Below are 17,483 nucleotides of genomic sequence, written 5' to 3'. Positions count from 1 at the left end.
TAATCTGTAGTAGTCAAACATATGATACCAAAACACATGCATAATATAGTTAAAATATATATTTGGTTTTCATGAAATAAAATTGTTTCTGAATTGGCAGTGTAGTATATATATTGCAAAGAGCACAGATTTTGGAGTCAAAAGAATTGGATTCAAATCATGTCTCTGATATGTGATATGTCTGTGTGACCTGGAGTAAGTTACTTAATTTCCCTAAACCTCAGCTTTTACACCTATAAAACAATATGATTGGACTAAATGGCCTCTAAGATCTTTTCCAGCTCTAAAGCTATGATCCTGTTAATGTCCATGGTGTATTAGAGCCCATGTGGTATAATTTTGTTTTCAAAGTATTGTGTTTAAATGAGTAAGAATAAAAATGTCTTGTTAATAGTGAAGCAGCTAATACAGAGATCATTCAACCATTACTTTCTTAATTGATTTAATTATCTTAAATATAGTAGAAAGAAATAATACCTGTACTCTTATATTCCAGAACAAATGCATATGAGTTAGAGAAAAAGTTAATATGCTTCATTTAAAAAACAAACAAACATCTATCCTTTAAGGAAATTTGTGTATATTTTATTTAATTTCCTGTTTAGATTACAAAATGACACTCTTTAAATGTCTTTATGTTGAAATGATAGAGACTAAGAATATTATGTGAATATCTACCAAATTTATTACTTAGGATTTTGGGGGGGAGCAGAAGGGATTGCCTTTCCAAGAATGTGGAAAGAGACGTGTTATTTGCTTAAGATTAATAAAACACGTGCTTCTTTTGAATCAGGTGTGCTTAAAAATCTATTCATTTTAGAAATAACTACCTGAAAATAATTTTATTGTTGTATTTTTTTTTTTTTAGTATTGGACTCATTATTCTTCCAATTTAGGCTTTTTCCAATTCAAGTGATCTCTATCTTGTAATATTTGAACAAAATTGAAGGTAACATTTAGTTCTTCAGTTTAATACAAGTATCAGTAGGTAAATTTTTGAGAATGTATACCTTATAAATGAGTCACTCTTCTAAACAAAGAAACAGAATTACATAGGACATGGCCTTTATTTTACTTTGGTTTTCTTTAGCAATTTTAGGAGCGAAGTCAAATGGAATCTATTTACCACTTAGAGTCAAAAGACTGAGCATCTATTGATATTAAACCCAGTTCATGTTACAAACCACTGAAGCAGCTCTGAATATGTAAAAAAATTTTTTCTCCACAGACAACTTTATTATATTGCCCTGGCTCCATAGATTTGCAGACATTGGCTGAGTGGAGCTCATCTCCCATCAGCCACCAGTTTGATGTGATCAGTCCATCTCATATATGGATATTTGCACATGTGACTCAGGGGCAAGATCCATGGATAATTAGTCTGTCAAGTTTTATGAAACAAGAAAATCTTCCAAAATACTGCTCTACTGCTGTGAGCTATGCTTGGATGTTTGCCTACACAAGACTTCAATTGTTATCTCCACAGGTTGACGTAAAGTGAGTTCCTCTTGATTATAATTTAAATGAATACATTATAATTTTTACTAGTTCTGAAAATAGGGAAACTGAAAGAATAATGTGCTGTCACATGCTTGTAATAAAAGGGGGAAAGTGGGCATCAGAAGCATATGTACATATCTCTTCTACCTCTTTCTCTTAGTTTCTTTTTCCTCTCTTTCTTCCTCTTCCCATTGGGCAAGGGAGGCAGTTGGATAAAAGAATATAGGGCCTGGAGAGAATGGAATGAGTTGGGGAAAACCCAAGCTTTCATCTGTCTAACTTTGTCCTGATTTCATAATTCCTATTATTAATAACATTCAACATTTATTTTGACTGCTGCTAGGGCTGTAAGCAAAATTACAGAATAAGAGTTCGAATTTGTTATTCTCCTAACTCCCTTTTCACTACCTTAAATTCATCTGTTCCCAAATAAGACAATATCCTCATATTTTCCTCTGGCTGTCTAGACTTGTCTACTCACTTCTTTTTTGCTTATGCAGAAATCTGGTTCCCTGAGTACTTAAAAACTCTCAACTTGGTGTTGACCTGATTACTTGATTTTTCGCAAGTATTTTTGAGATGTTGGGACAAAAAAGACCATATCAGATTGGCTTATGTGTAGATGTCATAGAATCATTATTGTTGACACATACTGTCTACCTCTCCACTTTTCCACTTTAAAAAAAAAATGGCTCTGCACTGCATAGAACTCAACAAAACAGTTATTGCATGATGAAAGAACAGAAATTGGTGATGTGAACCACACTGTTAATTCTGTAGCTTCCCTGTTCCTCGGTCTACATAATTCCCATGACATCTACTATTCCACTCTACCTCAGCTAAACACAGAGAGGGGGTGATCATACTTCGATCTAGCTATTATCCACAAAGATTCTATTTCTGTGTTCATGCACTCTGAAATTCCTTTATCTGGTCGGAATCTTCTACCATTTCATTTTTCCTTAAGCCTTTCATCCCTTAGTCTTGTTCTTTGTCCTCACCATGACCTTCATTCCCTTCTTTCCCATACCATCACCTTTGCACTGCACTCTCCTCTTTTATCTTCAGTGCTTGGTGAACTGGTTCAACTCTACACTACTCTCCACTCTTGAATCCTTCCCTCTCTCCCACAGCCATACTAGGAATCATGGTGTAATCATACTTTGCCAAACTCCAACCATGGATTACTCCTGCCATCCATTTTTTTTGCTTTTGTTCACATGCTATTGAAATTCACAAAACCATGCTGATTGAGTTCACTGTAATTTTTTTTTCCATTTTGTTTAACATTTATTTTTCATATTATAATATGCAGATGTCACATTTTCTACATTGACATTTTCATGCTAACAACCCCCTCTTACCCTAAGAAAAATAAAGGATTTTTCACAGCTTTAGGATGAAATGCACTGGAAATGAAATTGCAATTGCACCCAGGTTATAAACAATACTAAGAAGCCAAACAACGGAAAAGCTTTATAGAAGACAGCTGCAGGATAACATCAAAAAGGAGCAAATTAGAATCCTGAATAACTCAGTGTTAATATTTATGTCACGAGGTTAACCCTAGAGAATCCAAGGTGGTCAGAAAGTCGGACCAAATGGAAAATTTCAACAGAAAGCTCTATAATAGAGTTCAGAATATCTATTTACACGTGCTATCATGTTGTTCTCTTTTCCATATCTGTTATACTTTCAGTTTTTGGTAAACATTTTTGAAATTTAAACACTGATAGCATGTCCGAATGCTAACTTGCCTTAACAAGGTGGAATGGATAGTGGGTTTGCCTACTCGTATTCTGTTTCCAACAAGCTAATTGATTTTTGCGGCACACGCAAGAATTACTGGACTTCATAAGTCCTCTGCATTAGAGGCTCAATAAATATCACCATGATAAAGTAGGAAGCTTACTGTACCACCATATGAATTCCAATTGTACAGTTTTTGTACCTAACTTAGAAGGAGTAGCAGCAAAACCCAAGAGTTTCTCTTCTCTCCAGAGTCAGAATCAAGGCCAATGGTTGCCTGTGCTTTGGGATCAAATATTGTAGATCATCATCCTCATCATCAGACAGAGTACAAGTTAGAGAAAAAAGGTTTCCCTTGGTAGTCTGTCCATCAGACAGGCAAGAGTAAGTACCACCTGTTCTGGACAACAGCATGGGAAAAGTCATATGCAGGAGGACTAAAGGAGATGTTCTCAAGTAAGGGGGATTAAATATATGCCTCTTGACTCTTCCTAAAGAACTTGTACAGACTTAGATTTGCCCTTTATTTGGAGGCTAAGGCATTACAATTTCATCTAGCCACACTCATGAAGAGTTTAAAGAAATAAGGTCCAAGAGACCAAAATAATTAGGGTGTAATTAGACTATTAAGTACACCCATCAAGTACAAACATATCAATAAAAAACAGCTTCAGTTCAGTCCCTGTAGCCACTTTAACAAAGCATTGAAGGTATAGGCTTTTTGAATAGAGGATATTTTGAAGTCTATTATAAGTTTAAAACATCAGAAACACTGTCACAATATTTTTCATAAGCTTTGATTTTCTTGACCTCTGTGCATATAATGTGATTGATCGCTTTTTTTTCCTGGATATTCTCTTGTCTCTGGGGTTTCTTTTTTTTTTTTATCTTTCTTTTTGGAGAGTGCTCTCTGTGATTCTCCTCCAATAGGCATTCTTTTCTCTCTACGAGATCTTGCTTTGTCATCTCCTTAGTTCCAGTGGGTTCAATCATCATCTCTAGGCAGATGCTCCTTAGATCTGTATATCTAGACCTAATCTCTTTGCTAATCTCCAGTACCACCAGGCTAACTATCATTTACATATTTGCATATCCAAAGAATTCATTATCTTCCCCACCCACCCCTCTTCCCAATTTTCTTATTACTATTGTGGCTACCACATCCTTCTAGTCACTTAGGCTCACAGTCCTCATATCATCCTATTCTCCTTATTCTCACATATTCTACATATCCATTCTGTTATCAAATTTTCTATCTGGCACAATACGGTTTATATACCTCTCCTTCCCTCCACTCATACAGCCACTGTCCTAGTTCATTCCGGCCCTAATCAGACCTCTGACTTGACCCATTACTATAGTCTTATATTAAGTCTCATAACCTCAATCTTTCCCCTTTTTCCATATACTTCACTCAACTCCCAAAAGAAATTCTTTTAAAGGAGGAGTCTAATGGTGCTATTCCTTCCCTCCCTCCCTATTGCTGCCACCCCCTTTACATCCAGTCTCCAGTATAAACTCCTCCCTTTGGCATTTAAAACTCTTACTCAGCTGGCCCCTTCCTATCCTTCAAGTCTCCTTAAGCTTTCTTCTGTTCCATTTATTCTCCGATTCAGCCATACTGGCCGGTTCTCGTTTCTCAAACATAGCACTCTATTTCTCATCTCTGTGTCTGCTGTGCCAGGAATTCTCTTCTCTCTCTGATATGTTTGTTTATGTAAATCTGTGTGTCTGCGTTTGTTTGGATACGCATATCAACATGTATACATAGGATGAGATTAACTGTAGTCTGTACTGGCGGAGGAAATTACTCCCACAGATGAGATCAGAAATCCATGGAAGTACTGGTAAATTTTCTGAAATATATTTAATATACGTATTTCTTGACTGTAATAAAAACAGTATATTATGCTGAATTTTCATTTGCCTTTTTGTCTTTGTCTAGTAGCCCAATCAATGCTAAAAAAGTCAATGCTACCATGAGCAGTGATTCCTACATTGGACTTTGGAGAAACTACCTGATTCTTTGCTGTAGTGCAGCCACATGCTCATCCTCTTCAACATCTACTGGTTCCATGAGGTGCTCTCCTCCCGAGACGTTGGCATCTACTCCTGACAGTGGTTATGGCATTGATTCTAAAGTAAGTCTTGTAAATCTCTCCTTAATAACAGTAAATAGTTGAATTAAACAATCATAGGGTTGTTTTCTGTCAGAGAAGTAAGTGGATTAAATGATCACTTACTTTCCGTTCTGTTTTCCAATTTCTTTGTTTTTCTTAGATTAGTGAAGATTTATTTACTTAGAAAGAAATGAAATGTTAATCACCTGTATGCATTTTATTTTCTTCATAATAAAGGCATAGTTCTTAAGAAAATGATTATGGATTTTAAAAAAATATTGTATTTATAGCACGTCTTGTAGTTTTTATTCATTTTTCTAGCATTGGAAGGTAAGTATAATTTTAACAAGGCAAAAGAGAGAAATGTAGAATCTTGTCTGGGTGTCTGAAGTTTCCTGTCATACACAATCAGATAAGAGGCAAGGATGATACTTAGGAGATATCCAGGTAAGTGGATAATAGTTGATATCACAAAATTATACAATCCTCTTGTAAAAAGGAAACACAGAGGCTTTTTAATTTACACCTTCAACAACATCTCCAAAAAGGTGCCATCAGTACAGCCTCTGATGTCATAAAGAATTGAAGTAAATCTAGGAGTTGGGTGATTGCAACCTCCCTTTTGGTATTGGTGCTTTGCATCTTATCTTGGATTATTTGGATGATTCGGTCCTAGGAGCCTAGAATAATAGACTTATTGCAGAAGGGACTTTGGAGTTCACCTTGTCTGACACTCTCATTTTACAAATAAGGACACTAAAGCCCAGATGGATTAAGTGACTTGCCCAAGGCTTCACAGCAAGAGCCAAGATTCAAACTCAAGTGCTTTGGCTCCAAATTCAGGACTCTTTCCATTACACCATGTTGCTTCATTTCATGAAGGATAAAACTAAGGCCCTTTGAGATTAAATGAATTTACCCAAATCATAAGGGGAGTTTTGGAGCCCAAACTAGAAATCAGATCTGCTGTCTTCTAACCCACTGTTCTCCCCACCATGAAACATTACCAGCATCCTAAAGGCTATATGGAATAGTAAATGATGGGGAAGCTAGCCCAGCACAGGGATAAGATCATCCAAGTAGGAGTCAAGATACCTGACTTCTAGGCTCATGTTTGTAATTAACCTGCTGTGTGACTTTGGGCAAATTATTTAACCACCTTGAGTTATGCCAATTTTATTGATTTGTTTTTCCAGTGCTGCTTGTATAATGTTTATGTCTGTCTATTCATTATCCCTGATCAAAAAATAGTTTAACGTGTTAAATTATTTTTGTTCTTTTTAGTGCTATGAGATTGTAGGTTTACTTTGTCTACTATAAAAACACAGTATTTTTTCCCCCCCTAGATTATTGGCATTCCATCCCCTTCTTCCTTGTTTAAGCACATAGTTCCAATGATGCGCTCTGAGAGCATGGAAATAACTGAATCCCTTGTTCTTGGTCTTGGCAGGACCAACCCAGGAGCTTTTAGGTAATTATTATCTTGTCTCTGTATTTTCTATATAAGTAAATAATGAATAGAAAAATTAGCTACTTATTTAGAATTCTAGGAGTAGTGATTTTGATAATGTTTCTTCATCTCTTAAATGTAGTGATTTTTGAAAAATTAATCTATCATCCTTATTTAGTTTTATAAGAAAATTGAACCTTAATATGGTGCATCCCTGTTTTTTTTCCTCCTCAAGTATTGTGCTATATTTACAGACTTATCAAAAAATAGGATGGATTTTAAATAACATAAATGAAACACTTATGTGTTTTTCATTCTCAGGCATACCATAGACCAGCATTCTTAGTGCTTTAGGTGTTTATAAAGCACATTCTTTCATTCTGCTTGAGAAAAATGTTGTCCAGGTCTGATCTTCCTTTCATTTTCTTAATGATGTCCCTAATTAATCTTATCAGCAACACAAGGTATCATATGCCAATACATATTTTTTCCCCAAGTGTCATGAATTATTTGCATGACCAAACTTCCTCTTGCCCCTTCAGCATTCTAGAAGTCTAACTGGGGCCTAATTCCCTGTACCCTCACTTGGTTATCCCATTTCCTTCTGTGATTTTAAGTATTATGTCTGTGGGGATGGCTATCAAATATATATTTTTATATAGTTCTAATACTGCATTTTTACATATTGCTTATATATCCTCTTAGACTCTCAAACTTGCTCCCCAAAACCTGCCCCTCCTCCTAACTTCCATCTTTTTGTAGTTCATTACCACCATCCTTCTAGTCACCCAGAATTAAAACCTTAAAGTCACTCTTTGTTCTTCCCTTTCTCTCACCTTCCACATCCCATCACTTGCCATGGCCTATTAATTTTACCCCTGAAATATCACTCAAATCTTGTCTCTTTCTGCTACCACTGCCTTGTATCAGGCCTCACCATATTCCTTCTTGCCTATACTTTTATAATATCTTCTTAACTGTTCTTCCTTCTTCCAATTTCTTTCCTTTCCAGTCCATCCTTTCTACTGCCACCTGTATAATATTCCTTATGTCCAGTGCAGCCATATCCCTTTCCTGCTCAGCAGGCTACAGCACCACCTTATTACATCTTGAATAAAGTAGCAATTCTCTAGTTGTGTATCTAAGATATTTCACAGTCCTGCTCCATAACCTGCCATTCTATTACTCCTTTTCATGACCTTTCCTTTCTAGCCAAACTCTTCCTCCATTCTGTCCCAGAGCTGTCCTGTTAGTGTACAGCTCTTCCTGTCTCTGGTGCCTGGAATGGAATTCTTGATCCCCAGCTCTCAGCCCCAGATGAAATATGGAGAACTCTGTGAAGGTTTTCCTTGTGTTCTCTCCCCTAGAAGTGACCTTTTCTTCTTTAAATTTCTCATAGCACTTTTTTTGGACCTCTCCTTTGCACTCACCGTATTATAATTTGTATTCTATATTTTGTGTCCATATCTTCATAAGCATCATAGATTTTTGAGTTTGAAAAGATTTTCAACATCTACTTCTAACCTCCTCATTTTATAGGTGAGAAAAGTGGGGCCCAGGGAGGTTAATTAACTTGCCCAAGGTTACACAGGTTGTAAGTGGCAAAACTAATATTCAGACATATGCCCTCTAACCTCAGATCTAGCTGTCTTATCTCCCCTAGCATAAAATCCTTGAGGGGGATGATAATGTCTTATTTCATCCATTTGCCATTAATACCTAGCTCAGTGCCTTGCAAATATTAGGCAATTGATAAACATTTGTTGAATTATCAGTAAACTGAATTTTTCTACCTCAATCTTCAACAGAAAACTAAAACTTTAAATGTTTTAAACATTGATAAGTAATTATTTTATGATTATAATGAAATCAAGGCATATTATGCCAGTAAAATTTCCCAAAGAACTATTTTGATTGCATGTTTTTCAATAAGTTCTGCTGCTGAGTCTCCAGATTTTGTCTCTCAGGTTTTTTTTTCCTTTTTAGTGTATTCTTTTCAGAGACTGTAGTCAGCTAATAAAGAATTCACTATTAGAAAATAAGTAGGAACCATATATGGAAATACTTGAATGATATAAAAATTGGCTGACATAATCTCTGTTTCCAAGACAAATTGAATGCTAAAAATCAGTAATTAAGATTGGCATTAGGGTTGTTTGTTCTAATCTTAAATTAAAGGTGTATGTGTATAATATTTTCATGTGGAGTTTGATTATATTAGCTGGTTATTAATGTAGCACTTTATGTCTTTTCTTTCTAGGGAACTAATAGAAGAATTGCACCCTATAATTAAAGAAGCGCTTGAAAGAAGGCCAGAGGTGAGAATGGTTGAGTGGTTTTGAGTATTGAAATCACAAGTTGTGTATTTCTCATCATGGTACGATAAGAGCATCATTAGTTTTTTCCATTACCATCTGTGTATGATAGTGAATTTTTGAATTATTACACCAATTGAATAAAAAGAAAAATATTATTTCTCTATCACTACTAAGATGAGTTGCCTAAATGACTTGAGTCCTGGTCTTCTAACTCTTAAGGCTAGTCTGTGTTCTTCTCATACTACATACTTTCTTTGTTTGTTTTTTGAGGTTGAAACTAGAAGAAATGACAAGGCAAATTTACAGTACCTAATAAAATATCCTTCTCTGCTACTTCCAAGACTAGTCGCATCCTAACACATAGATTTTTGTGACTAAAAATTGTTTTCCAGAAAGTAGAGAACAAGGAGTATTCTAGATCCAGAGCCAGCCATTTCTACTATCTGTATATCTACTCAGGATGAACCTCTAGGATGTTTAGATTGGGAAGCCCTTGACTTGGGCAGAAGTGATTCACTCAATGAGAGTATAGAGATTGGCTATTAATGTGTTTCTTACTAAGGTGGGTGCTGTGGTGGATACCAAATTATATAAATGGTAATTCCTGAACTGAAACGATTCATATTCTAGTTAGGGGAGGCAAGACTTAGATGAAGTGAATAGAGGACTCTGGAGTGCTTAACTGTGTGGTTTCTGTGAAATCTGTATTGAGAAGGTAGAAGAGATCAGGGCAGGCTGGAACAACTTAGAGAAGATTTGATTAAAGAAGTAGTACATGAACTGGACCTTGACATTGGGTAATGAATGGGAAGGGCTTTGAGGGTTCCAAAATGGTTTCCTCACAGCAAGTAGAGTGTTGTACTGGAAGAAATCTTTAAAAGGCCATCTAGTTCAATGTCTTTATTTCATGGATGAGGAGCCTGAGGCCCAGAGTGGTGACATGATTTACTGAAGGTCAGACAAGTAACAATTAGAAGAGCCAGGATTTGAATCTGTGTTCTCTGACTTCAGCACTCACGTACTTTGTTCTACACGGTACTACTGACACGCTTAGCTTGTAGGTTTTGGAGCTGAGACTTAAAAGTCAAGTTCTCTGCCCCCAAAACCAATGTACTTTCTTCTACACCAGACTGCCTGCTCCTTTGCATTAACCAAGAGGAAGTAGGAAGCAATTAATGGAGAGGGAAATAGCATAAGGAAAAAAAAAATGGATGAAGGTGGAAACAAATAGGACTTGTTTAGGGACAGTGAGGAAATTGGCCTAATGAACAGGAGGCATGTTGGGAAATTAGATTAAATAGTGGTATAGCACCACTGTGTGGAAAGTCTTAAAAGCCAGAAAGGCATAAGGAATGGACAGGAGAGAGAGTTGTTATACCATTTTCAACAAAGGGATGGTTTGATGAGTGTTTACTTTGGCATTAGTATGTAGAATGAATTGAAATTAGAAGAGACTATTAGCATGATCCAGGTGTGATGTGTTAGATGATTATAATAGGATTAGAGAAGTGCTTAACAAAATCATAGACATGTCCCAACTGATGTTAATTCCACCTGTGAGAACATAATTTGAACCGAAACAAAGTTGTAGGAAAAATTTATTTCCATTATAGCATTGGGTTAGTAACTAAGAAAGAGCATTGTTCTGACAGCTGTCCTCCCCACTTAGGTTTCTTTCAGCTCCAAATCCTTTAATATTCTCCAAGAGAAATTTATTTCAACTTAAGTTGAGTATCTGTGGAGAGGCAATATAGTGTAATGAATGGAAGTCACATCCGCAGAGGTTGGACAACTTAAGGCTCAGGTCTGGCACGCCCTATGCTAATGAAATCACAAGTCCAGTTAAGGAAAAAAAAGGTAACTTGAAACCTCACTGAGACTTCCGAGACATGCTGGTGAATACAAAAATGAATAGTGTCAACCTTGCCATCGAGGAGCCCATAGTCGAGTAGTGGGGACTGACATGTACATCAACAATGATAAGTCAAAGAATGTGGGAATATAGTTTATAAACAAGGATTCTTTTCGTCTTAGTATCCTATATATGGTGCCTTTGACCTAGTTTGTACTGATTAAATATTTGGAGTTTTTTTTTTTAACTAGACCTATGATTTCATTTTTATAGGATATTCCCAAAAAGTAATGCTCACTATACATACAAGGCAGGTCACCACCTGTTCTGCAGCTTATATTTTTAGAGAGTTAGCTGCCTGGGGCACTAAGAGATTAAGGCCTAGTGTCACATGTGCCAGACAGAGGGGATCTGGAACTCAAGTTGTCCTGCCTCTAAGGCCCTGACTTCCATCCATTACATCACACTGCTTCTCCATAGATACTTGAATAAAAGCTTCAGTAGCATGGAACTGCCCTAAGACTTTTGGGACACACTGTATTCTATGTCGTCAGTAAGTGGTTATTCTCATCATTAGCAACAAAAGTCCAAGCCTCTTTTTTGGCTTTTCTTTTAGTCTGCTTCTCTGTACTATAATTTTTACCTAGCAACTTATCAGAAGTTTTGGGACTTCTTGGAGTCCCTTTGGAGTTTGTGTTCCTGCTTCTTTCCTCTGATTTCTGTGAAGCTCAGGGCTCTCTTGTACATACTCTTTCCTTTGGTGCATAGTTTTCTAATTTCTTTAGCTACTGATAAAGGCTTAACAAACTTAAAAATTGGACCATAAGAGCATAGATCTAGAGCTGGAGGTAAGTTCAAGATCATCATGCACAACCTCCTGTCACCATTTTATGGATGATTCCAATGGTTCAAAGAGTGATCTGTTTGAGGTAATACAGTACGTGGCAAAGACCAGATTTGAACCGAAGTCCTTTGATTCCAAAATCCAATTCCTTTCCACTGTACCGTGTAGCCTCCCTAGATATAGAATCTTACTTTCTTCACAGAAGTTATCATAAAATAAAAATTCAATATATTTACCTACCTTCTCCTCATTGATAATATTGTACCTGGCGTAATGCTGAAAATGATGTTTTGTGTGAGTGAGAGATTTCAAACAACTTGAAGTAACAGCAGCACTGTTGCGAGGAAAACTCTTTGTATTCTTTAAAGTTCATTAAAAAGGTAAGCTATCACTGCATAAATTTTAATATATCTTTTATATTCTTTTTGATATGGAACAGAATATGAAACGGCGCAGGCGTCGAGATATTTTGCGAGTGCAGCTGGTACGGATATTTGAACTGCTGGCAGATGCTGGTGTCATCAGCCACAGGTTGGTATTGGAGTTGTTTTATTTGGGGCAATAATGGTGAAATGCTATTGAGCATTCCTCTCTCTTGAAATGCAAAAAAAAAAAAAAAGAAAGAAAAGAAACGGAGAACTTCTTGAGGAATTTTCTTGAGGAAAATCAATCTCCATTACTTCTATAGAGTAGTATTTATAGTCAAATTATGCAGCAGTTGTGAGCCTCACAGACTTACAGTGTCACTTGGTGTGAGAAGGGACCACAAAAGCCGCCAGATCTTATCCATGCCTGAACTGGAGCCCCCTCTACAGCATGCCTGACAAATGGCTGAAGACTGCCCAGGAGAGGGAAATCATGGTCTCTTGAGGCTCATTTGGAGCCATAAGTTACTCATTTGGAGTAACTTATTGTGAGGAGCCTACATTGGCCTCTCTGATATTTCCTGGTTCTGCCCTCAGGGCCAAACACTGCAAGTCTAATTTGTCTTCTTTATTATAAACCTCAGGATCCTGAGATTTTTTTCTTATCTTGGTTATCACAACCATACTTATTTAGGAAGTAGGGAGGCAGGGTGCTATCGTAGGAAGTGTATTTGCTCTGGGGTTAGACGACCTGTGTTCAGATCCTGCCCCTGGTGCTCACTGCCTGTGTGACGTGGGCAAGTCACTTACCCTGCCTGGCTGGGCCTCAGCATTGTCCTCATCTATAAAATGGGCCCTGATGTCCCTTCTAGCTCTAAATCTTTAGGCTTATGATCCTACTACACTACAACAAGTTTTAGTGTAATAGTAATGTGAGAGTGATGTCAATTAACTATACCATCTATGACAGGATGGGAGAAGTAGTACAAATAATCCAGTTGGCATAAGTGCATGTTTTTTTAAGTAACTTTATAATTTAGACAAATATAAAAATTTTAAAAGTTACTGAAAAATTATACAAGACTCCTTACATTACAGACTCTCAGTATATTTATGTAAGTTGTTATTCCACTTCACCCTTGGCCTCTCCTTCTGATGAATTGTCTCTCCTTATGAATTCATCACATTCGTTATTTATCCCCTTCATTTAGCGTTTATTCATAGTGTTTTATAATGTCATTCTTATAGCCTTTCCTTGTTATTTTAGTCTACACTTAGCATCTGCTGGGTGCAAGGTCCTACTAAGACATCCTGACATCTTGGAGTTTACCATCTATCATTGCATTGCTATGTAGTTTTTAATGTATGTATATATTATCTCTCTGACTCTAGATTATACTTTCTTTTAGGACTAGTTTGTAATTTCTGGTACCTCTTTGTATCACTCAGTCAGTGCCTTATTCATAGCAGGTACTCAAGAAATACTTTTCTTATTGTACTGTACATGTTGCAGTCAATAGATTCTGACTGTCATCCTAAATATGGTAACCTTAAAAACATAGTTTAAATGATTATTTAGTCTTCTCTTTCTAGCTGTGTGTTTTCTCTCAGATTCCTTTATTCACTTTTACTTCCTGGCAAGAATACCTCAGATCAGGTTGGAGAGGCCAGTGCTTATTGGATATAATTCACAATCATAAAATTAATGATTTGTAGAACTGAAAGAGACCTTAGACATCTGAATTCCTGGGTTGAGTTCCTTTCTCTGCCCTCATGTTGGACTAGCTGACCTCTTACAGCCCTTCTAGCCCTAAATCTATGGTCCTATGAGTTATAAATTAAGCGAGACATATTTATTAAGGGCTTACTGTGTAACAGGTGCCGTGTTAGGAATTAGTGTTACAGGGGCAGCTAGGTGGCACAGCGGATAGAGTGCCAGCCCTGGAGTCAGGAGATCTTAAGTTCCAATCTGTCCTCAGACACATAACACTCACTAGCTACGTGACTCTGGGCAAATCATTTAACCCCTATTGCCTCACACAAAAAAGGAATTAGCGTTACAGTCCCTGCTTTCAAGGAGCTTACATTCAAATGGGAGAGACAACGACATACATGTATATTTAGAATAAAGTAGTTTCATACAAGATAATTTGAGGGGGATGGTATTGAACAGTTCAGGGAGGGGGTCAGGAATGGCTTCATTTAGAAGGTAATTCTTAAGCTGCATCTTAACAGAAGAGTTATAAGACTCTATGAAGGGGGAATAAGGAGAGAGTACATTCTAGGCATGTTGGACAACTGGTGCCTAGGCACAGAGATGGAGAGAGAGGAGTGTCTGAAGAATAGAAAGAAGGCCAGGTTGGCTGGATTGCAGAGTGCAGAAAGGGGAGAAATATATAATGAGGCTAAAAGGTAAGTTGGGGTAAAGCTGTGAAGGGCTTTAAAATTTGATTTTAAAAAGTTGATAGGGTAGGAGGGTTACGTGATCAGATCTATACTTAAGGAAAATCACTTTGGCAACAGTATGGAGGATGAACTGAAGTGGAGAGTGACTTGAGTTAGGTTGACCAATTAGGAGTGCATTGTAGTACTCTAGGCCAGATGTGATTCATTAATATGTTACATGTCTTAGTCAGTTTTCAGCATTTGTTGGTTTTATACCATAGTCCCCTCTTATGTCCACCTGAACATTTTTAGGCAAATTGCATGCCCTTTTTAAATTTTATACTCAATTTTCATTTTTATCAAAGTGAACAGAATTATGTCTTTCTTAATATTCAACTTTTATTAGCCTAATGGCCCAGATGAAACAAAATAAATTAATTAATGAATATTGTCTATTGGCCAGCCTATAACATGTGTTTGGATGGGTCACCCATTAGGTTAATCCCCATGGGCAGTAAGATGGACCCTGAATTGTACAAGGAAGAGAATGGGCTGAATTACTTTTGAAAGATTGAATAGCACTTTCAACAGCTTTAAGATGTTCTAAATATGCAAACTTATTTTTTAAACAACCTATATTTTTCCAGTGATTATATATGGTTGCTCATCATGAAGCAACACCATCTCTGAAGCATCAAAATTACGGGTGATACCTGAACAATGGAGACATAAATGTATGTCAGGTGTAGGTAGACTGTGGCATATATGATTTGGTCCTAAATTCTTCCCTTATCCATAGAACTGACAAATTAAACTATCCATTACTCTCTTAATTTGCTTGTGGTCTTACCTTTTATGTTTAAATCGTGCTAATTTGGCTTTTATCTTGTATGTAAGAAGTGATGTAAGATATAGATTATACTGGAAAGGTATGATTGGAAAAAGGAAGTGCATGTAATGAGAGAGGAATAAACACATTGTTAAGTGCTACATTGATATGAGAATGTAAAAATACTTAGAGGAAGACCTAGTTTGGGTCTTTCTGTGGAGGATTTATGGGAAGGGCAGGAATAATATGGGGTGATTGTGAAGCCAGCTAATGTTTTTAGAGAAATTTGTACATCAGTGAGCTCACAGATCCATTGAAATAATGAACTACAACTTTTTATAGGATTTTTATCTGAAAATAGCTTTGTATTTAAACTATTGAAAATCACATTTATTATTTAAAAAAAGAAAACTACTAGTGTTCAGGCTTATTAAAGTGTTTTTTATCAAAATAATCATATGTAATTAACTAAATGTAAGATCATCAAATCATAAACATGAAATATTTGTTATAAAGCACACAGGGACTATTAATGTACACTTTGGGCTCCTTTTAAAAAAGCAGTCTCTTACTCTGCCAAAGTATAAGCGTGGCAAAAACAGTATTTTTAAATGTCACATGATAATTAAAGGCTCACAAAATAATAAAAAGTAATACAAGTCAAGTTGTATTAAAACACAAAACTGGTATTTTTAAAAAAATCAAATATCGGGTTTATTTTTTTAACTTTATTTTATTAACAAAAGAATTTTGGGTCCCATACTACTAGCAAGGACCAGATTTATCAAAAACAGTGTCTTTTAGAAAATACAATAAAATATATTCATAATTAACTTAAGTGCAGACATAATGGTAAAACAGAAAGTATAGAAAACACAAAAGAAGACTATAGGAAATTGCATTTTAAGTTTGACTTCAAAAGTATTTATTTCCTTTAAGGAGGTTATAAATTAGAGCATGAATACTCTGTTGTGCTTCAGGAATGTAAAGTTCTAGTTTTACAGTGTTAATACTTATTCCTTAAGAGACAGAATTTATTTCTTACTATGCTTTTAAAGATAATATTGTGCTACCACCATTATTTAGGTAATTTTAAAAACTCCACCAAAATAGAATTGAGTCATTTCCTAATTAATGTTAAAACATGACATGTTCACAAAATATACTTGCTCAGTTTAGGAAGACATATCCTTACCAACAACTTGTTTATCTGAGAAAACACCAGACAGTATATTGAAATATTAACAGGTTGGCGATCCAGTTGGCATAGGAACCTTGCAGAGTTTAGCAAATACACCTCTGATTTTGGTTCTTAGATGACTTTTCGAAAATTTGTCATTCTTTTTTTTTTTTACTTTATGTTTTCTTAATAATTTTCCTTTTTTATTTTCAGTGCAAGTGGTGGCCTTGATAATGAAACACATTCCCTCAATAACACTTTGCTGGAGTATGTAGATCTAACTAGGCAACTCCTAGAAGCAGAAAATGAAAAGGACTCTGATACACTGAAGGATATACGATGCCATTTTAGTGCCTTAGTGGCGAATATCATTCAGAATGTTCCAGGTATCGTTTTCAGTATTTATAGCATTAATTGATTATCCATGGTGTCTTCTTTCCCTGCTCCACTGAGATTGTGACTTAAAGTGACAAGACATAAATATTGGAAAATGATGTTAGAGAAGCACAGGTGGCAAGAATTTATAGAATCATTGAATTGGTGCCTATTTTCGTTTTCCATCAAAGTGAAGACGGAGATAAATTTGAAGGCAAGCAACAGTGGAGGCTTATAGAAAGCTTGTTTCAGACAGACTGGGCAGCAGAAAGGAGTGTCTAAAAGTGAAGTTAGGAAAGAAAAGTAAGAAAGATACCCCTTACTTTAGAGAAAGGCATTTGGGGGGAAAATGAACTAGTATAATCAATAACAACCTGGAAAAAAATGAGAAGTCTAAATCGGACATCAAGCTTTCTGAATGATACTGATGCAGTGATGTAATGAAGATATAATTCTAAAAATATATTATTTATAGCTTTCCAAATAATAAGTATAAGGCCTTATTATATCTGTAAT

At 36.0% G+C, this 17,483-nt stretch overlaps 1 protein-coding gene across 11 annotated transcripts in view; it reads left to right on the top strand.

The window, feature by feature from the left end:
* Positions 1-17,483, top strand: part of FRYL (FRY like transcription coactivator) — a 290,501-nt gene that overhangs the window by 189,837 nt on the left and 83,181 nt on the right. For 10 of the 11 annotated variants that reach the window (XM_027835975.1, XM_027835982.1, XM_027835981.1 and 7 more), the window contains 6 exons: positions 1,229-1,497; positions 5,195-5,390; positions 6,716-6,840; positions 9,080-9,137; positions 12,273-12,364; positions 16,806-16,978. In XM_027835975.1, coding sequence (XP_027691776.1) covers positions 1,229-1,497; positions 5,195-5,390; positions 6,716-6,840; positions 9,080-9,137; positions 12,273-12,364; positions 16,806-16,978 — 913 coding nt within the window. The remainder of the gene's footprint in view (positions 1-1,228; positions 1,498-5,194; positions 5,391-6,715; positions 6,841-9,079; positions 9,138-12,272; positions 12,365-16,805; positions 16,979-17,483) is intronic. The other variant, XM_027835976.1, reaches the window with a different exon arrangement.

This window comes from Vombatus ursinus, unplaced genomic scaffold (genome assembly GCF_900497805.2).
Source record: "Vombatus ursinus unplaced genomic scaffold, bare-nosed wombat genome assembly UNPS02014818.1, whole genome shotgun sequence".
NCBI lineage: Eukaryota > Metazoa > Chordata > Mammalia > Diprotodontia > Vombatidae > Vombatus > Vombatus ursinus.
This window is presented reverse-complemented; position numbering and strand designations above follow the sequence as displayed.